The sequence below is a fragment of the Mytilus edulis genome, chromosome 4 (assembly GCF_963676685.1).
Source record: "Mytilus edulis chromosome 4, xbMytEdul2.2, whole genome shotgun sequence".
Taxonomy (NCBI): domain Eukaryota; kingdom Metazoa; phylum Mollusca; class Bivalvia; order Mytilida; family Mytilidae; genus Mytilus; species Mytilus edulis.
The window spans coordinates 57,812,433-57,835,966 of record NC_092347.1 but is presented as its reverse complement, the minus strand read 5'-3'; the positions used below and the strand labels follow the sequence as shown (position 1 = coordinate 57,835,966).

Here is a 23,534-nt window from a genome sequence, read left to right as displayed (position 1 = left end):
AATTATAAAATTAAGTAAGGGAAACTATTTGAATGGTCTTTTGAAAAAAAATCTTATCAAGTTAATTTATAATTGTGTTTTTTTTTTTAATTCAAAAGAAACCAATTTACACATTATTCTTGTCCAGTAGAGGAGAAAAAATAATTACATTTATGTTAAAAGCATGACAATGAATTAAATGAGTGGAACTAAGTAAAATCTGTTTGTACAATTCCTGTCAATTAAGATGTAAGAATGCCACATTAATTAGGCTCTATTGATAACAAATTGACTCAATCCTTTTATAATGCATACATATCCCTGCTTAGGGCCCCTAAGGTAAATTAGATGTACCTTTTGTCCAGGTAGATTATAAATTGGAATCTTATTATAACCAGGTTTTTTACCTGTTAAATTAGTCATGGAACATCATATATTTTCACTCTCTGTGATTTTTACATTTCTACTTCAAAATGGTAAGTTTTTAAGTATATTTTATTTAACCTGTCCGAGAACAACTTTGAAATACATATTAGCTATTTTGAGTAATATCCTTTTTTTTATATTTTTTAAACTAAATTGAATTTTCTATTTACAAAGAAGAGTAAGGCCAATATACTTTTAATCTTTTACATGAAATAAAACTAAAAAACAAACTTTGAACAAGATTTTTTGAATATTGCACTTTTTTATCAACACAACTAAAAAACTAGCACCAAATCTTTGTATATAGTCTGAATTGTCCCATATATCTTACAATTTAACTTATACGACAGATAAAAGGCAGTAAGGAGTACAAAAATGGAAATAAAAAACTTATACCTTGGGTTGAATTGCTGAAAAAAATGTTTGAAGTTGATGAGATGGGAGGTAACCCACTGAAATTCTCTTTTATATTGTAACAGAGTTCCATGATTGTTTAAAATAAGACATAGCAAAGATTTTAATAGGTATTTAAACAGCAGAAGCAATGAAAAATAAAATTATTTTACTACTTTAAGAAAAAGAACTTCTGATTCATAATTGAAAAAAAAATTGACTTTCATGTTGTAATCCTATTTTTAAAATGACTAATATTTTTTTAAAACAACAGGATATGAATTTTCTTTTTATTGAGTTGATTGAAATAAAATTTAAATCACTTATAACACTTGTGATATTAATAAATCACCTATATTTGAACTTAATGACCAAGAAAGATAGGACGATATGCACATCAGATAACCTTTGTCATCACATTTCCAAGGTCAAGATGTATCATATCAATGATAACTTTTGATATGCAAAATCTTGTTATGAGTCTGTTCATTAATAAAATTTTAAAAATCCACTCAAGTTAGGAGCGTTTATAATCTATATATGAAGAAAAATCAGAAAAGATAAAAAAAATAATATTAATCAAGATGTAACTGTTGTAAAATAACTAGAAATCAGTCTTCTTTTCCTCTTGACCTTGAATCCTTGAATAAATGTTGCAGACAAATTTGAATTCAGCTATATTTTGTTATCTTCCTTGGGCCTGAAAAGAGTCATTGGAAAAGCTTATATCAGTCTTCACACTTAACCATAGGCCAAGCAGCACAGGCTTGTAAAATATCATACCAGTCTGTAAAATCTCTCTACAGGCCAACATTATCTAATTAAAAAAATCCTCCAAATTGGGGTCTGCAGGTCCTGTGTATTAAAAAGTTACTGTGAAGATGGTTATATAACATGCAGTACTATGCATATCATGTGCTGATGAATATCCCATATTTTATTCATATTCTATAAAAATATTGTACTTGGTGATACTTGATCCTGACCCTACTAAATTCTTATAAGAACAAACATCTTCAGACAGAGTTAGTTGCAGAGGGGGAAGGCAGTTGCCATGGGATCCTATCCATGGGAGCGCCATGCATGATAAATACAAAAACTTTTAACAAATATCTCTCCAAATGCTAGATTACAAAGGACCCCCTCCTTTTTCAAAATCCCAGATGAGCACGTTGAGTTGTGTTCTATGTCAAGAGTTTTGTTCTGCACATTATATTTAGGCCCGTAGCCAGGAATTTTCAAGGGGGTGTTATTTGGACTCACGAACTCGACTTTAACACATGTTAACAGTCACAATTTGAACAGAACGTTGTCTTTAACAGTGCTTATTTGTTTTCAAGGGGGGGGGGGGGGTTCCCCCGAACCCCCTGGCTACGGGTATGATATTTCCCATAGATAAAAAGCTAAAATAATACAAAAGTAGCTCAAGTCAGGTTAGTCAAAGACAGTTAAAATAAAACCTCCTAATAGGACAAATAATACAATTTTTCTCAATCAATAACCTTAAAATTAACAAATTTCTATTACAAAAAAGCAGCTCCAAAAAAGTATGTATGTTGAAAAAAGCACTGCCATCTTTGGCTAATAAAATTTGGGAAGTCCCTTTTATTTTCTAATTTTTCATACTTGACAGGCAATTTGCATTAGTAATGATGTCCCAATTTAACTCATGTAATATACAGTGTAGAAAAACAATAAATACAATTTTATTTGCACTTAATTAACAAGACACATATAAATCATACATTGTATATAGGTGTTGGACAAGCCTTATACTTATGTTATTGACAGGTCAAAATCTAGCTACAAATACAGTGGTTTTAAAAGGTAAATAACTACTTTTAAAATCAAACATTTTCTTTATTTACATTAAAATTTCTTAATGAAAAAGTCTTAAGTGTGAAGTTTACAAATCAAGATCAATTATAATGGGTAAAAAAAAAGGGGGGGTAACTCCAATACACAGAAGACCTTATGCAAAACATGGAATTAAAATGTCACCACTATTTGATGGAACTTTTAGACCGGATAAGAATTTATGAAAATTCTTCAGTGAAGCAACCGAACATTATAAAATACGTATTACTGTAAGTTGCAATCATCCCACTGGCAGAACTTTCATTCTTGAACATTGAAGGGTCAGTAGAGATTTTAGCGAAGGTTTTTATTTGGAATGTTACTGAGATTTAACACCCTATTGTTTTAAATAAGTGATTAAATAATAAAAAGTTTGGATCATGCAGCAACCAAATATTTCAAATCAGTTTGAGAATGTGAAGCACTGATATTCGTAAAATGTCTAAACATAATCAAAGACTAAATAATCTGGGTTTTTATCTTTTACTTAAGAAAAGAATCTAAAATCTCTGCCTCTGGCTTCAGTTAATATACATGATTTCAAAGAAAAAAACATAATGGAAAAACGACAATTAAGAGAACGTGTTAAAAATGTTTAACAGTTTTACACACTACAAAGAAGTAATTTTCTAAGCATTTTGGTATCACAATGATCAATGTCATTCTTTTGTTCTGCCATTTTGATAATCTTTTGTGGTATTCAGCTTGAATATAAAAAATTTAGCATAAATTATATAATATTACTACGACTGTAATAACATGAGTCAAATGTCATTTTATACATTTTTTTATAATTTGCATACTATTGTCACTTAAATAATGGTGTACTAGTAATTCCACAGTCAAAATGTCTACTGCTCTTTAATTACATTGTATTCAAAGCACTTGTAAAATGACATAAGATTGGGTCATATTATTTTTTAATTTTTATTCAAAAAATTAAGGAAGAACAACCTTAAACATTAGAAAGATTATATATGTATAGCTTAATTGATCATTAGTAGATTTAGGATGGTGTCCCAAAAGTACAATTTCAATTTGATTCTTCAAGCTAGCTAGCAGACCGAAACTGAAAAAAGGTGTTGAAAGTGCATCGACTTGTTAAAAGGGCTTTCCCTTGTAAATATCTCTCTAAAAAGGAGATGGAATCAGAAAAGAAAAGTTGTACTTACATGTATAAAAAAAACTTGTGACCTTTCTATAATACCATATTGCAAAAAAAGTTGTCAAATTCTTACTGTCATAGACTGTTTCCTATTTGGGTCTTTTTATTAACTTTATATTATATTTAATTTTCACCCATGTTTCCTATTTGGGTCTTTTTATTAACTTTATATTATATTTCATTTTCACCCATTATGGTATTTTTTAGTCTAAACATCTTTTATTAACTATACAATTTAATCAGCTTATCCATAAAGGGGTTTGAGTAAATCATGAAAAAGTTTTCGTGGATTCTAAATATAGATTTATACTACAAGTACCCAGTACTATAAATCAACTGTGAATTCCTAAAAGGCCTGGTTCTTGTATAAACATTTGATCACATTTGAATCATACATTTAATATTTTGTATGTGATCAATAAAAATTATGTCATAAGCAAATGCAGTTTGACATTTAAAAATACAAAGTAAATCTTTTACTACAATGCTGTAATCTTTGTAGGCTTATTTACCCACAATGCAAACTTCCTTCAGTCTCCAATGAAGCAAGTATCAAAATCTATTACCTCATTGCATTTTACATATCGCTTTTTATTTAAGTTAATTAAATTCTGCATATTTCAATAAAGCATGCTGGTTGATTATACAGTCACCTGACTCTAACACTTTAAATTATAGTATATAGCATATACATACAAATATTTATAACATGTACATAATAGTATTTCACATCTTGACTTATGGCAAAGAAGTTTCTCATCTTAAAGTTACATCTATAGATCAACAGTGGGTAGATCTGAAACATAGAGTAATAAAATAAAAAAACTTAGAAAAATACAAGTATAGAAACATCGAAAAATATTTAAATACACAAAAACTGTAAAAAATATGTACAATATATATATAATTATATTAAACAACAGCTTCTATAACATACACATATATATGTATATATATATATTGCTATTCAAGCAATACCTTAAAATTGAGAATGGAAATGGGGAATGTGTCAAAGAGAAAACAACCCGCTGGCCCCTAAACAAAAATGTGTACTTAAGTTCAGTGATAATGGACGTCATAACACCTTGATATATAAAAGAAACTAAAATCAAAAATCATACAAGACTACAATTTATGCTTTACCCTTTTTTAAAGCTATCTGATCATTTCATTTTGTTAAGTAGCAAAAGTTTATAAAAGTGACATACAAGTTAATATATAAGCTGATATCAATTCAGCAATGTAGGTAAATTAGTACTTATAGTATACTTCAATATTCTAGCAACAAAGATAGGTTAAAAAGGTAAAATAAACACATAGATTTAATTCAAAACAAAATCTTCAACTATTGAATGTGAAAAAGTAAATATCAATAAATTACAAATTATGTCAGATAGCAGGTAATCAGAAAATAAATGCAAATCATCTTCATTAAAGTTAGTTCTTAAAAAATTAGCATTTGTGTACTGGTTTATATAGAAATTTGAGAATGTATGTTTGCTTTATGCAGGTGACATTTTCTGATTTTGATGTCAATATTTCGGCTTTATTGTTAAAGTAATCCACTTCATAACCTAATCAGAAGAAAGGTACGTCCAATAAAATTCCATTTCATTTCTAATTTCAGATGCAGCTAAATGGACATATGATGGTGACTTGGGTAAGTTTGATAAAACAACCAAAATGATTTTTCCATTGTATGTCATCAACACAAAAATTAATAAAATTGGGTCTGCAAAGAGGTGGTGCATTTTTAAGGTTGCTGGGTATATTTAATACAAAACTGGATACAGATTATACAAGTCACACATTTGTATATAAATAGATATAACCAATTTTCACATAAACTTAGTCATGTTAAAATCTTAGTGACAAGAGTAATCTGTTACTGGCCAGTATGTTACATATATTTATTTCATCAAACAAGGGTAAAAAAACCTGAGACAAATTTACTTTTACATCACAAGGAAATGATTTTAAAGTTAAATGTCAAAACTTAACTTTGATCTAAGCAAAAAGTAGCAATTCATTTTTTCTGTAAATCTTCAAAATGATACATCAAAATATAACTGCATTTTGTAATACATTATAAAATACTTATTTATATGTAAAAAACTATAAAATAATCTTGCTGAATTGTGTTCAAATTCTTTTGTAACAAATTCACAACACCATAATTTTCATTATGATACGGATATAGCATATTGGACATTAAGGCATGCACAGGGTTTTTATAAACTGATTATATTTTACCAGACATATCCGATGTTTTAAATAGTAAGATTTCACCAAAAGTATAATATGATTAATTTATATGTGCCGTTGTAATGATGTCTCGTTTGACCTATACCACATATCCTTTTACTCATATCATTTTCTTTTTACGTACATTTATATATATATACAAGTCAGAAAGTTATGATTATGAATTATCATTTTAATATATTATTTAAATGTATCTGTCATTCTATGTATTCAAATCATAATGAGAGTCAGTTAAAAAATATTAAAAGTGTCACAGAATGTTAAATAGAATGTTTAATTACCTGAATTACCAGGTCTATGATCAAAATAACCAAACCTGATATCACCTACCAAATGATTACAAAGCATAAATATATTTTTTTACAGCCTAGTCCTTTTGGTAATTGATTGATTGTTGTCTCATTGGGAATCTTATACCACATCTCTGTAATATCTTACTTTAGATTTCGATTACAAAAATTCACCCTACAGTAAAAGCCCATTTTTGTATATTTATGATTTCAGAAAATTGGCTAAATATTTGAATACTGGGTACCCAACGTTCCATCCTTCATGTTCAGGGGCGGATCCATACATTTTCAAAAGGGGGAGTTCCTAACCCAGGATAAAAGAAGGGGAGGGGGGTCCAACCACATGTCCCCATATAAATGCATTAATCATCGAAAAAAGGGGGGTTCCAACCCCCAGAACTCCCCCCCCCCCCCTTGGATCTGCCACTGATGTTGACATTACTACAAAGATCTTATAAAATCTAAAGCTCTTTCCTTTATACTATATTGGACCATGATGTCATAGAGACTCATTTAGCATTTATCATAACTTTCCTTAAACCCAACCAAATTATAAACTTTATCAAACTGAAAAATCTAAAGTCCACTTTTATAAACAAAGGCATGGAATCTGAAAATGTGATTCCGTAAATATTATAAAACTAAATTCATTTAAATCTATATATATAACAATGTAAGTGCCCTGAGTCTTTTTTAAATTTCCTATATTTAAAATTTATTTAGTCACAAAAACAGTCATGTTAAAGGTGACCTCTGTCACCTTCAAAACCTGGTAATATATTCAGTTTAAAGACATCATAATGATTATTTTTTAAAACACAATAATAAATGTTTCTATTTGTGTGTGTTCCTCCCTAAATTATTTACTTTAAATATTTCACAATGTACCAATATAACAATAAAGCATATTTGACATGTACAATTGAAATGAAGCACATACGTCAATAATACAAACTATATATGAAAAAGATCTTAAAATTGAAAATTACTGCATGACTTATCAATAAAACATCAAATGAAAATTACACAATAATAAGACCCAAAGTCATACAAAAGTTATTGTACAGTGTATATTACAATACAACATCATATTTCTTCTCATTATCATAAATACAAAGATGTGCCAAAATTGCTGACATTAGTGCAACTTATCTATCTATTCATGAATCACTTCACTCCCTGCATGTAAGTCATATTGTGGGTGCTATAAAACTGAAAGGTTAAAGTCTCTTTAACCCTACCAAACACTAACTTTGATATTCAGTGGTAGTCAAAGACCTTTTCAAATTTGTCTTTCATTCTGGCTTCTCTCATTATAACATGATTAAGTTTAGTTCATGGATTATATTGTGTACATGGGTCTGAACTCATGTTCTTCCTTTTATTTTCATCTTATATTTTTTTGTGTGTTTTAGTAGGTCATTTTCAATTTTACATACTGTAGTTTATAAATGCAATAAGAAAAATTATACCAAACTCCTAGGTAAATTCTAAAGAAAAAAATCGTAAACTAATTATACAAGTATGTGTATTATTTACATAGATATAGGAAGATGTGATATGAGTGCCAATGAGACAACTCTCCATCCAAGTCACAATTTATAAAAGTCAACCATTATAGGTCAAGGTATGGTCTTCAACATGGAGCGTAAGTCGATCATGAACATTATATACCAGAAACTGTCTTTTTAAGAATTCCTATTTTAAAATTAAACAAAATGTCATTTATGTAATATTTCTTGCAGGTCCAAGACACTGGCATAAGCTATTTCCAGATGGATGTTCTGGCAAACAACAGTCACCTATAGATATTACAACTCAAAGTTCAGAACATGATCCTAAACTGGGGGATTTTGCTATCTGGCATGACCCTCCAAAACCAGGATCTCTATTTAAAGTAAAAAACAATGGGCATTCAAGTAAGTTGTTCAATAGATGTTTTTAAAGTTTTAAAAACTTTTTATTATTTATAATTTATTGACAGATACTGTGGATTCATTATTATTCATTGGATACCAATTTTCGTGGATTTTGTGGGTACACTGGTTAACATGAAATTTAAAGTTCTATGAATGAGGAATTCTCTTTTAAGGCTTGTGTGCAGACCTCGGCAAAACTACAAAATTAAATATCCACGAACAATAAAATTGAGAATGGAAATGGGGAATGTGTCAAAGAGACAACAACCCGACAATAGGAAAAACAACAGCAGAAGGTCACCAACAGGTCTTCAATTTAGCTAGAAATTCCCGCACCCGGAGGCATCCTTCAGCTGGCCCCTAAGTTCAGTGATAATGAACACCATACTAATTTCCAAATTGTACACATGAAACTAAAATTAAAATAATACAAGACTAACAAAGGCCAGAGGCTCCTGACTTGGGACAGGCGCAAAAACAAGTTTTCCTCCATCCACGAAAATTGTGGTATCCACAAAGATAAATAAATGCACAGTATGAATTATAAAAACAAGTTCAATAGATAGTCTGTTAACCAATCACTGATGAGAGAAACAACAATTTTAATATTGTAATGGTAGGTGAAAAGTACAATCATATGCATTTACGGTACTTGTATTCAAATAATGAACAATCAATAGCATTTTTAAAGGGAAACTTCGCAAAAAAATCAAAAATTGATATTATGTCCATTCTGTATAAAAATGCTCAAATTTATAGATATTAAAGTTTTATTCCGCTAAATAAGAGATCACCATCGATTTTAAATTTCGAGTATCAGTTCTCTACTCTCCGCCATCTTGTCACCTTCTCCGATGAAAAATCCCGATATGTCAATAAACCACAAAGGAACAAAACTACAGTAAACGATGTAGTCGTAATTGCGTGTCGATATCTTGTCAATCGTACGGTTGTTTTATCTGACTGACTAACTTGATACGGAAAATGGTCTTATATTTTTAAATAACCATATAGTCTGTTATTTTTAAACTGATAATATTGTAATTAGTTAAAAAGTCAAAGTTCAAATCATAAAATGATAAATAAGTGTTCCGTGGAAATTGTTTTCGAAAATCTAATTTGTTCATAATTCTTTCAAGTAATAAACTTTATTTAAATAAATTCGGGTCTTCCCTTATCTGATCACCAGCATGGCTAAAGGTATTACTCCCAAAGGTATTGGAAGGGGTGTAAGGTGACACGTCCAGGTATTCAATCGATTTCCTGTCCGGCGGGCTTGCAAGTTCATGCATCGTTTCACTTCTGTAGGTATTGATCAGTGTACACGACCGTTACTTATAACTTTCCATTTTGAACTATCAGGTGCATGTATAATATACATTTTTGTCTTGCATGTCCGAAAGTGATATAATATACTAGTCATTACTGAACTCATACGCTTGTTTATAAATAACATTTCTGGTGTAAAGAATATTATTTATATAAAAAAAATAATACAAAAAAAAATAATTGAAGAAATACAAATCTATTTACATATTTTTCCAAGGGTTAATTTGGGAAAATGTAATATATACTCGTTGTCAATAGTTTAGGACAGATTGGAACATACCAGAATTATTGATCTAAAAAAATGTGCGCACTTGTCGACGATTCATGTATACATACGCCTGGTAGAAAGTTACGGAACTATAGTCAGTAGCGCAATTTAAAATATGTATACATGCATGTATACATTGAACATAAGAAAGAAACATACATTTTGTGTAAATTGTGGTAAAAGTTTTGTAAATAGACTAGTCCATGTATGCCAACAGTATGTAATCAACGAATTCGATAGACTATTGTATACCAAAAGAAGAAGAAGAAAAAAAAGAAACAATTTGATTTAAATACAGGTCAATTTATAACTTGCTTTGGTTCATCGAAGTTAAGAACATAGTAAACTCACAGATTTATATATCAATTAAATTGTTCTCGAATAAAGGACGAAATTCGTCATCATCACAATTGTTCCAACATTCATGTAAAATATATGCAACTGGACGTACACTAATAATCCCCAAGGAATGTGAATATTTTCTAGGAAAACTATTGAGTATCAATTTTGGGATTTATTTTCTTTCTTGATATTCAATGACAGCAATTTAAAGAATAAACTGCTTGTCGGATATTTGTCCGCTTTAGGGGTATTCTTGCAAGTTGAACAGACTTATAATAACATTCAAAAATAGGGAAAGATAACATTAAATTCGTTGTCTTTTAATTTTAAACATCGTTGATCAAATAGTTATTTAAGTATATATATACGTTGGGAGACGACGATTATTATAGTTGTCTCAGATTTTAATAAGGACGTTCCCCATTATGAATAAATTTGGTTGACGTTTATCACACTTGAAAAGAATATCTATTCGTAATTTTTCGATTCCATTACAAAAATATTTTTTTTCTTTATTCGTACATATTATATTCCGCTTCGGTAGAGTTATCTTCAGATAGTTTCATATATTAATTAATACATGGCTTTCAAAAGTCTAAATGTAAGTGTTCTCGTACATTTTTTCGCCTAATAAAGACAAATAAAAATGATTTTATTAGTAAAGCTATTTCTAATTTCTAAGTCCCCCTTTTTTATGAGACATCAATCAAGGACAAGACTTGTATATCATTTCATTCTGACATATGAATTAAGTTTCCCGTCTTTAACCGAAAATTGTGTATTTCTTAGTAAATTAACTTATTTGAATTCAAATAAATAATAGCACCAAATATAATTAAATAATTCCACGGCGACCAATTTTTATTTGTCACCAACTTGAATATGTATTTTTAATGTGTGTATTAAATGCTACCACTGATCCGAATAGACAGTCACACCTGGCAAGGTGTGCCCTAGAGGCGTGGTTAAATACCGAAGTGCAAATAACAATTTACCTTTCAACAAGCCATCTACGATTATTGCCACAGAACCGTGAATACACACATCGTATAAACCTAGCCATAGCAGAGATAGTAAAAGGTCAATAATAGTACACCAACATATTGTCTTTACAGATTATTGTACTTTAATTTGTTCACCTTATCAGTCCGAAAATGCATTTATTAAAAATAAATTTATAACTTTTTGTGTTGTCTACAAAAATAATTCGAATATATACGTTTAACATAGATAATTTATCTCACGAATGAGTACAATTGAACGTCTGTGCGTTTTATCTTCTTATTATCGGATGGTTATTAGATAAAGCATAAGTCATCGGCGCGCTTACGATTACGTTAAAATATGATTAAAAACCAAGACTTTTAATGATTGTATTTTAAATCCCGGCATGCAAAAATCAGGAGAAAACGTCACGACCTACAGGAAGTAGTTGATATTTTTTCATTAATTATTGAATTTCTCCTTTATTACTGCACATATAGCGATAAAACTTTGTGAATATATATATTATGTCATAATGAACATATTTAAACCATAAGTAAAAAATCGTGAATTTTCCCTTTAAATTCATAGTAACAAATGAAATTGTAATATGAGGCTTGTTTAGGGGGGGTATCAATATCCCATATCCCATTAAGTTTTTATCCCAATATCCCGTATCCCTATAATGTTTACCCCTTATATCCCAATAAATATTTTGTACAAATATCCCATATCCCTAAAACTATTTTGAAATATCCCAAAAAATCATTATAAATTCATTCCCAAGCCCATTTTTTTCCTCATCATCACAACTTCAATAATTTTGACTGGGAAAACAAACTGTGGTAAAGGAAATTTACAGTGCATACTTCCAGTGTTAAATAAGAATATATGTGTCCAAAAGATGAAGTGTTCGGAACTTCCATCTTAGAGCCTTGCATAACAATATCTTTTTATGTGATCTTATAAAACGATAAATTTAGTGTAAGGGGTCTAATTTCGGATTTTTTTTTTAATTGTTCAAACCGTGATGCATATGGCTGTAAAATTTCATTTTGATAGCATTCTCCTTTCATTGATATTAAAGAAACTTCATCCTAACGTTAACCTTCAATTTGTTGGAAAGAACAGAAGGACTCAACCCGGTCTCTTGTCCGGGATTGCTCTGACATCCAACGGCTGTTTTGCCAGACAAGCTGAGACCTTGGGACGTCAGAGCACGTCTATATAAAACGTGGATATTTTGCATGCAAGTTCAATAACTCAAAATTTAACACAAGAAAGCTTTCTGCTAATGCACTTACATTAAACTTAACTGTTGCAATATTTTTACAGCAAGCAAAATTTGCACAGCCCTTGTTTTGCAAAAAAATAACACAACATTTGACTCTGTGATCTTGAACTTTATGAATTACATAGATACTTTTTTTTAATTTCCTTCCTCAAAACACCAGTAATAGAAAAATATATTAATTTACATTGATTATTTAGTAATAATTTGTAATTACCAAAGTTAAAGCTTTTAAAAAGCTATTTAAGAGATAATTTCAAATTCAAACAAGACATTCATTTTATACTGCGAAATATCTACTTTTTGATATGGGACCTGCTCTGACGTCCCTCAGCCCCAGTAAAACAGCCGTTGCACATCAAAGCAATCTGTGAAACGTGGAGACCTCTTTAGATTCTCGCCACGTAAAGAATAGGAGGTAAAACACTAGAAAATATCATGTATAATCATATAAAGCATAAAAACAAATAAAAATATTGACAACACTAAGGCTTAACTCATCAGATGGATACATCGAACAATAATCTATGATTATTTCAAGAAAATTGTTAATGCATATGAGCATATAATATAAAAAAAGAAGACGTGGCATGATTGCCAATGAGACAATTCTTCACAAGAGACCAAGCGACACAGAAATTAACCATTAAAGGTCACCGTACGACCTTCAACAATGAGCATAGCCCATACCGCATAGTTAGCTATAAAAGGTCCTGAAATGACAAATGTAGAACAATTCAAACGAGAAAACTAACGGCCTAATTTATGTATCAAAAAATGAACAAAAAACAAATATGTAACACAGCAACAAACAACAACCACTGAATTAAAGGCTCCTGACTTTGGACAGGCACATACATACAGAAAGATGTGGCGAGGTTAAACATGTTAGCGGGATCCCAACCCTCCCCTTAACCTGGGGTAACAGTACAACATAAGAACGAACTATACAAATCAGTTGAAAAAGACCGTTAACTCATCATATGGATACAAATAGAAATGCACCTAACAAAAACACAGAGTGGACGTGACCGAGTACTTGTAAAACCAAACAACAAAAAGACACGAAGTACAGATCTGAGAGTACTCACAGTTACTGACAGCTAGTTAAAAGGCAATAACACATCCAACATCCAATTGCACGGTAAATAACATCTCCGTTAAAATGAGGATATGCTTTCCCGTTTGAAATAAGTTTTCTACCTCAAAACCAAATTTTTACATCTACGGAAGAATTTAGTAAAGATTTTAAGTGATTTGTGGTAACGAAATCCCTCAAAACGTTACAACAAACACGGGCATAGCGGAGGAGTTGTGATATACAAACATCGTTAAGATAGTGCCAAAGGAACATCACCATCAAAAAAAGGAAAATTAACAATAAGGAACGAAGTATGGAAAGCAAAACAAGTACTTTTAAATTATCAGTACATATGAGCATATAAATATCGAAAATAGATCAATACTTTTTGCTTTGGTGGGTTCGGATGACTTTTAAATAAAACCATAAACTCAATGGAAATCAACAAAGCACTAAAATGACCTTTAATATTAAACTTTTTGGGGCAATTTTATCAAGTGAGATGTAAATATTCCCGTACTTCACTTTTAAATTCCACTTATTTTTTTCATGTTAAAAATTCAATATCCTTATAAATGCATCAATATCCCATATCCCATTAACTTTTAGGACAAATATCCCATATCCCTAAAATTAAAATGGCAAATATCCCGTATCCCAATATACCCTATACAAGCCTCTAATATGCTGTGCTAATTTTGTGTCTCTATTGATCTCTCTCCATGGACAAAAATAACTTTGAAGAAAATAAGTCACCAATATTGCTTCTGTGAAATTGGTGAACCCATGTATAGACTTGGCAGTAAATTGAAATATTTGAAATAAGTGTTGTACAGTGTACGTGAGACCTAAAATTTAAAGTACTTTTACTGGGTTCTCTGTATTTTACCATACAGAAATAAGCAAAAAAAAAGAAAAAAATAATTGTAAAATTATAGTAGCAACACTTAAATTAGTTGCTCTTTAAAATTCTTTCATAACAAGTATGTAATAATTTGTAGATTAAATATGCATAACCATACATTATAATTCATTAATTTGCATATTTTAATTCTTTTAATTTGAAAATGGAAAGTGTGTGTTCACAATGACACGAAAGAAAAGGAGATTATTTATGTGCAAAAGATTTCATAATAAATTAATTTCAACCTACTCATGCATACCTGATGTCAAAACAAAAACAAAAAAACTGCATGAATTATAAGCTTTCATTCAATGATAAATTAGTAGGCTCAATTCTTAACCTTAATATGTGTCACACAATGTAATTTTTCAAATATGTCTTTATATTATTACTACAATTCACTGCATCACAGATTCATTTAAACCTTGAGGTCCTAAAATATAATTCTCTATTTTTATGGAAATAAAATGCACTCAGTTTTGTCAAAACATAATTTTTAACAGCATTTTGAAAGTTTGAGATTTATTTCATGAGAGAGTATTCTTAACTTAAGTATCCCAAATAATAATGGCAGTAATGAATCAATGTAATAAATGCAGTGTTTAAAAATCGTCATCAGGAACACTCTGTACAAAAAGGTTTGGAAAGTATTTATCAACTACTGACTATTTTATAAGTTTCAGTGAATAGATTTGTATTATGTGCAAGTTGTCATCCAATAGAAGATAAGTTTGCAAACAATTATATAAATAGATATTTATCACATAGAAAATCCATATATTTTTGTTTGTTATATTATTTCCCCCCCTCATTATTTCAGTAACTATTGAGACTTTAGGACCATTCTATGTGACAAATGGTGGCCTACCATCAGTATATTATATTATTTCCCCCTCATATTTCAGTAACTATTGAGACTTTAGGACCATTCCACGTGACAAATGGTGGCCTACCATCAGTATATTCAACAGCCCAGTTTCACTTTCACTGGGGCCATGCTAATCATCAAGGCTCAGAGCATCTTATAGACAACAGAGCAAGTCCTCTTGAGGTAATTATATTACAAATCTACCAAAAAATCTAAGATAGTGTTCTATAATCATACCAATTTATATGGCATAACATTTATCCAATAACTAGAGGCTCTAAAGAGCCTGTGTCGCTCACCTTGGTCTATGTGCATATTAAACAAAGGACACAAATGGATTCATGACAAAATTGTATTTTGGTGATGGTGATGTGTTTGAAGTTCTTACTTTACTGAACGATTTTGCTTCTTACAATTATATCTATAATGAACTTTGCCCATTAGTAACAGAGAACTATATTTGGTAAAAATTTACATAAATTTACCAAATTAATGAAAATTGTTAAAAATTGACTATAAAGGGCAATAACTCCTTAAGGGGTCAATTGACCATTTAGGTCATGTTGACTTATTTGTAGATCTTACTTTGCTGAACATTATTGCTGTTTACAGTTTATCGCTATCTATAATAGTATTCAAGATAACCAAAAACGGCAAAATTTCTTTAAAAATTACCAATTGGAGGGCAGCAACCCAACAACCAGTTGTCCAATTCATCAGAAAAATTCAGGGCAGATAGATATTGACTTGATTAACAATTAAAATTCTTGTCAGATTTGCTCTAGATGCTTTGGTTTCATAGTTATAAGCCAAAAACTGCATTTTACCCCTATGTTCTATTTTTAGCCGTGGCGGCCATCTTGGTTGAATGGCCAGGTCATCGGACACATTTTTCAAACTAGATACCCCAAAGATGATTGTGGCCTAGTAGTTTCAGTGGAGATTTTGTAAAAGATTACTTAGATTTATGAAAAATGGTTAAAGATTGACTATAAAGGGCAATAACTCCTAAAGGGGTCAACTGACTTATTTGTAGATCTTACTTTGCTGAACATTATTGCTGTTTACAATTCATCTCTATCTATAATAATATTCAAGATAATAACCAAAAACAGCAAAATTTCCTCAAAATTACCAATTCAGGGGCAGCAACCCAACAACCCATTGACCGATTCATCTGAAAATTTCAGGGCAGATAGATCTTGACCTGATAAACATTTTTATCCCATGTCAGATTTCCTCAAAATGCTTTGGTTTTTGAGTTATAAGCCAAAAACTGCATTTTACCCCTATGTTCTATTTTTAGCGGTGGCGGCCATCTTGGTTGGTTGACCAGGTCACGCCACACATTTTTTAAACTAGATACCCCAAAGATGATTGTGGCCATGTTTGGATTAATTTGGCCCAGTAGTTTCAGAGGAGAAGATTTTTGTAAAAGATTACTTTAAGTTACGAAAAATGGTTAAAAATTGACTATAAAGGGCAATAACTCCTAAACGGGTCAACTGACCATTTTGGGTCATGTTGACTTATTTGTAGATCTTACTTTGCTGAACATTATTGCTGTTTACAGTTTATCTCTATCTATAATAATATTCAAGATAATAACCAAAAACAGCAAAATTTCCTCAAAATTACCAATTCAGGGGCAGCAACCCAACAACCGATTGACCGATTCATCTGAAAATTTCAGGGCAGATAGATCTTGACCTGATAAACATTTTTATCCCTCTTCAGATTTCCTCAAAATGCTTTGGTTTTTGAGTTATAAGCCAAAAACTGCATTTTACCCCTTTGTTCTATTTTTAGCCGTGGCGGCCATCTTGGTTGGTTGACCAGGTCACGCCACACATTTTTTAAACTAGATACCCCAAAGATGATTGTGGCCAAGTTTGGATTAATTTGGCCCAGTAGTTTCAGAGGAGAAGATTTTTGTAAAAGATTACTTTAATTAACGAAAAATGGTTAAAAATTGACTATAAAGGGCAATAACTCCTAAACGGGTCAACTGACCATTTTGGTCATGTTGACTTATTTGTAGATCTTACTTTGCTGAACATTATTGCTGTTTACAGTTTATCTCTATCTATAATAATATTCAAGATAATAACCAAAAACAGCAAAATTTCCTCAAAATTACCAATTCAGGGGCAGCAACCCAACAACCGATTGACCGATTCATCTGAAAATTTCAGGGGAGATAGATCTTGACCTGATAAACATTTTTACCCCATGTCAGATTTGCTCTAAATGCTTTGGTTTTTGAGTTGTAAGCCAAAAACTGCATTTTACCCCTATGTTCTATTTTTAGCCGTGGCGGCCATCTTGGTTGGTTGGCCGGGTCACGCCACACATTTTTTAAACTAGATACCCAAATGATGATTTTGGTCAAGTTTGGTTAAATTTGGCCCAGTAGTTTCAGAGGAGAAGATTTTTGTAAAAGTTAACGACGACGGACGACGGACGACGACGGACGACAGACGACGGACGACGACGACGGACGCCGGACGCAAAGTGATGGGAATAGCTCACTTGGCCCTTCGGGCCAGGTGAGCTAAAAATGATTGAAAAAGTTATATTGGTACCTCTATTTTCCTAAAAATATGTTTAAACATTTACAGAATGATGATATATGTTTACATTACACAAAGGAACATCTTTTAGCTATATATTTTTTTTCAAACAAAGAAAATGAGTATTTAGAAAACATTATAATAAGCGTACACAGATATAGCTCCGAAACTCATTAGTTGCATTTCTTATTTTTACATTTCTATTTCAGTTACATGTTGTTAACTATGACAGCGAAAACTATCAGAGTTTACCAATGGCCATGGTACAACCTCAAGGATTGGCAGTATTAGGGGTTATGTATGAGGTATGTATCTGATTGACAAATATCTACCTGTTCCTTTTTATATTTATATTTGATTAAACAATGAAAGTTCTGACATTTCTAGAAAAGTATTGCTTCGCCAAGTGCAGCTGGATACAGCTGCAGAGGTCCAGTCCTAAACAGTTCGGGCAAAAATGGACACAATATTCACACTTGATACAGGTCTGAATTTGAATTGTAATTAAATTTTTGACACATAATAGGTTTCTAACACAGAATAATTGTAGTCAAAGAATTGAATTGGTTATGCGATTTGAATATATATTCAATTTTGCTTGTGTGTAATTTAAAACACTATGCTGTTGCAAATTGACCCCAAATATACCTTTTTTTTACGGTCGTATAAAAAAGTAATTTTATTTTCATTGAGTAAACAAAACTACATTTTTATCATGTTATCTGAATAGGATTTGAAACTTTACCAATGAAATAAATCTACCAGATTTATTGGGTGAAAATAAAAAACATGTCTGTAACTACCATAGACTAACTGGCATAGATTAATCATGTTTGTTTCCTTTTTTGAAATATTTTAAAAGTGTAAATCAATTAGAATAAGTAGAAATAATTTATATCTAAATTGTCCTCTAAAATTTGATCAGGTGAACTTGAAGAAATATTATACCTGTAAATAGTTCATTTGGTGCAATACTGTAGTATTGACATGTATCTTTAATTAATGTTATTCTTATGAAAGTAAAATGTTTTCATTTGCAATAGCTAAGTTTGTAATAGAAAATCAGAGCTTCCTCAAAGTAATCTAAAAATGATACATATTTTACAAAGGGGTCAGGGATCTGGGGGGATTCAAAAAATTAAGTCCAAGAAAGACAGGCTAGAGCCAAAATATTAAATATTTTGCAATTCAATGAACATGTATATCAATGTTGCCATGATACATCAGCACAGCTGTTATAAGTATTTATAATTAATTTGATATTTGTTGCACTGTCCACATTTTAAATCTAATATAGAAAAAAAGACAATGCTTCAAAAACTGAAAAACAAACCTATTTTCAGTGTAAATGTTTTTGTTTTAGATTGGTGAAGAAGATAACCCAGCCTTAGAACCTATCATACAGGCAATGAAACATGTTGAGGATCCTGGTAAGATTTAATGAGGGTCTATCATTTTTTTACCATATTAGTCCATTAATCTTTTTTCTGTAAGACCCATCCAAAAACTCATTTTTGTTTTTACTGTCAGCCTCTACTTACAATATATGTGTGAGTGACACTGACCGCAGGCAAGAATTTATCTGTATTTTGTATTCAATGCATGTACAAAATGTTATTGTTTTCAAAATTTTAGTTCTTTGTACTGAAAGTGCATATAATATCTACAATGTCTACAATGACCCTTTACCGTCAGAATAGAACAAATTATAGGGGAAAGCAACAAATCTAGTCTTGGGATCACAAAAATTTAGTGTAGGATTCTTGTACTCATACTCAACCATGCAATCAAAGTACTTGATTTGGTATTTCAACAGAGCATAAATTTTGTACTCAGTACAGTCAAGTTTTAAAGCACCCAGCAAAATTAAGAGGTATTCAATGGCCTTAAAATGACTAGACTTCATAATAACAGGACTAATTCAAAAGTATGAAATTGATAAGTACAATGATACTGACAACAGATAAAAATGAATAAGAAGAATAAAATAATTATGTAGAAAGACAAATATTTTGGAGCAAAAAAATGACTTTACTTTAGTGTTGATACAATACATGTATAATTCATGAACTTCCAAACATAATTTAATATTAATTTTAAACAATTATTAATGACATAATTCTATTTTGCAGAGGATGATCATCACCATGAACTTCCAGCCCAGAGAATCAGAAACTTCCTTCCTGAAGACACATCTAAGTACTACCGATACAACGGCTCTCTGACAACACCAGGATGTTTCGAGAGTGTTATCTGGACAGTTTTCCATGACCCAATGTACATTTCAGTCAGACAGGTTAGTTGAATAAAAAGCAATAGCAAAAAGGCAAAACATTGTCATATATGTCCAAAAGTTATACCTCTCTGTGTTAATCTATCGTTATAGTCCCACAAAGAAAAACAAAATACTCAATAACTCAAAAATAAAATTTTGAATCATCACCAAAAAGTATATAGATCTTTAGATATATATAACTTAGAAGTGTGTAATGTTTTAAGCAATAATCATGAATTGTTAATGAGATACGGCGCGACATGTGAAAAAAAACACATCCTTGTTTTAGTAACAAAGTCCCATAACTCAAAAATTTTATCTTTCTTTCACCAAAAAGTATACAGATCATTTGACTATCATAAGAAACATCTATATAAAGTTTCATGAAATTTGGATAAGTCGTTCTCAAGATACAGTGCGACATGTTTATGCTGGACAGACAGACGGACAGACTACATTTGTATACCATAATATGTCCCGTCAAAAGTTTGAGGGGAATATAAAAATCAAGCTTTTGTCAAACAAGAGTGTTTTTTTGTCTACCACATTTCTTTCAATTAAAGTTAACCATTGTCTTTTTTTTGCAGATGATGGCATTCAGAAAAATTCTGCAAAACAAAAGACATAAAGGTAAAAAACATCATAAACGTGAAACCAAAGATGAAAAACTGGTAGAGGAAGTATTGGAAGAGTCTGGTATGGCAGGGGACAAGCTTCAACAAATGGAGCTAGAGATGACACTTGAGGAGGACAAGGCTAAAGACAATGTACCAACAGAAACTCCTACACTAGGAGAACCACCAAAGAAGTTTTACCTCCACCATGGGGAAAATCCAAACACAGATAAGATGCAGAATGTTAGTCAAAGTGGCAACGAACAGTCTTATACAGAATCTGAAAAACATCTTGAACAGATTGTCGTAAAGTTAGAGCATGAAAATGAACAACTCATTGAAGAGATTGAGAGACTTAAACTAGTAGACAATTTTAGGCCAGTTCAACCATTGAATGGAAGAATAATATATAGAAGTTTTGATAGTTTTGTTAGAAAACCAGCCTCACAAGAGATTAAAGATAGCACAGAACCATGTAATTCATCTATTAAAATTCTATCATCATGGACTGTATTATTGGTAACAATTTTCGTATCATTTTTTAGATAAAATTCATTAATATTTTAAACAAAATCAAAGATACTATAAGCTAGACAATATAGCAAAGGAAAATCCATTATCATATGATATCTTTAGAAAAATGATTTTATGATATTGAATATGTTTTAATAAACAAGTTTTAACTCATTCTCTATGTATATTAACACATTTATGAAAATCTAGTGTCAAATAACTGGACATTTTTTTATCATTATGAAATTTTATGTATATTTTTTTACATGTACTTGGAAAGCATTTCAGATTAGAGTTCCTTAAAACAAAAGGGGTAAATCTAATGGTTATTTAAGCTTTTTAATTGAGGAATATGTAAATAAATGTAGAAAAATCTTTTTTTTTAAACTGTTGTTTATGTAAATGTAAATATTGTTTATGTGATATGCAGTGTGTGTCAAACTTTTTACCTTATACAGATTTTATTTTATCTAGATTTACTTGATTAAAAAGTTTTCATCCAATACTTTGAGTTTGAACTTCTCTAACTTCCCAAACTTTTTTCTACTTTTTGTGGTGACTTCTCATACTATTTGGCTTCTCTTTAAAGTGGCTTTCTATATTTTTTTGGCTACTTTTTGTGGTTGCTACTCATACTTTAAGTTAGGTTTTTGTTGACTTCCAATACTTTGGCCACTTTTTGTAGTAATGGAAAATCAATTAAAACATTTTAATTGGACACGTCAATGCTTCATCTATTACAACCATGCAGCAAAAAGTTCACTATCTGAATAAGGATCCAAGAACAAGATGCATGTTATGCCAATAGTTCCAAAATGAGAATGAACAAGATGTCCCTAAAATAAACCTTTTGGCTTGATAACAGATCTGTTGATCAAAAACAGTATTAAGAAACCCCTGTGGAGAAGTTCCTTGGACTTTTGCTTTTGTAACTTTTGAGAGTAATGTCCTTAAACCCCTTTTCTACCAGCCAATAAGGATGTTAGCCCTGCAGGAAGGGAAACAACTCTTGATATCACTGGAATGTTTGTTTAAAAAAAGCGCTGATGTAACTGTGCACTTTTAAAAAAGTGCTGCTGCAACTGTTTATTACAAACACATTTGTTTTAAGATTTGTCTCCCTTGACTTAGCTCTATCCCCTTGAATTATGTTATAGTTTCAGAACTTCTGTTTTACAATAAAGGAGTTACTTGTGTGTAAAACAGTTTATAGATTTATCAAAGGTACCAGAATTATAATTTAATATGCCAGACGCATGTTTTGTCTTCACAAGACTCATCAGTGACGCTCAGATCAAATAGTTATAAAGCCAAACAAGTACAAAGTTAAAGAGCATTGAGGACAGATCTCATGTAAACCAGTACAATGTACCATTCAATATACTAGTAAACAAAAAGGATAATAATGTAGTATGATTGTAAATGGGACAACTATCTACTAAAGTCTAAATGACTTGGATGTAAGCAACTATGGATCACCATACAGGTCCATCAATAATGAGCAAAACTTGTTCCATATTTTTTTTAATAAAAGGCCCTGATATAACAAAATGTGAAACAATGCACAGCCATTCATCTTTTATTGGAGGTTACGTATGTTAACCTGTAGATGTGGTCCTCTTATTTTTGCACTGTTGTTAGGGTGCTGTCTCATTGAGGTATGTCCAATACTTCTATCATTAATTCTATAAAGAGTAATAGACATACTACTGCAAACAAAGACTCCAACATAAATCAAGTGTAAACAAAATGATAAACATAGTTCCAGATGCTCATAGCAAAAAATGTACCATCTTTCACTAACAAATGAATGCCAAACTTAATCCATCCCAAATTCATGTATTTAGTTTAAATGTTTAATGTTATATTTGTAATTCTCATCGGATTTTGTCAAATGTGTTGACGTCTTTTCTATTATATTTATGTGTTATGGTAAAGAAAATTAATCACCCCCTTCATTTATCAGATTTGATTTCGTTCAAAGTAATCAGTACGATATTTTACGTTTGAAGTTAGATTCATAACAAACCTGACATAGTTTTATAATATAGTTAATTGCTACCTCAGTTTTATATTAATAAGAATTAAAATGTGCTTTGCTATTAAATGCAATATCAGTATTTAGTTCAAATATATAATCTTAAATTAATCCTAATTCTATCTTATTCATTCTTATGTGACGTCATTTTTCATTTTTT

General features: G+C 30.7%; 2 protein-coding genes across 2 annotated transcripts in view; one reads left to right on the top strand and one right to left on the bottom strand.

Moving 5' to 3' along the window:
* The window catches only part of LOC139520050 (phosphatidylinositide phosphatase SAC2-like), a 253,355-nt gene that overhangs the window by 18,937 nt on the left and 210,884 nt on the right, over positions 1-23,534 (bottom strand). The gene's annotated exons all lie outside the window — the stretch shown is intronic.
* On the top strand, positions 300-21,839 carry LOC139520051 (carbonic anhydrase 1-like). Its single transcript, XM_071312471.1, has 8 exons — positions 300-455; positions 5,448-5,480; positions 8,121-8,294; positions 15,399-15,544; positions 18,144-18,239; positions 19,298-19,364; positions 20,067-20,230; positions 20,797-21,839. Exons 1-8 carry the CDS (start codon positions 401-403, stop codon positions 21,370-21,372), a joined length of 1,311 nt encoding a protein of 436 aa, XP_071168572.1. The 5' UTR covers positions 300-400; the 3' UTR covers positions 21,373-21,839.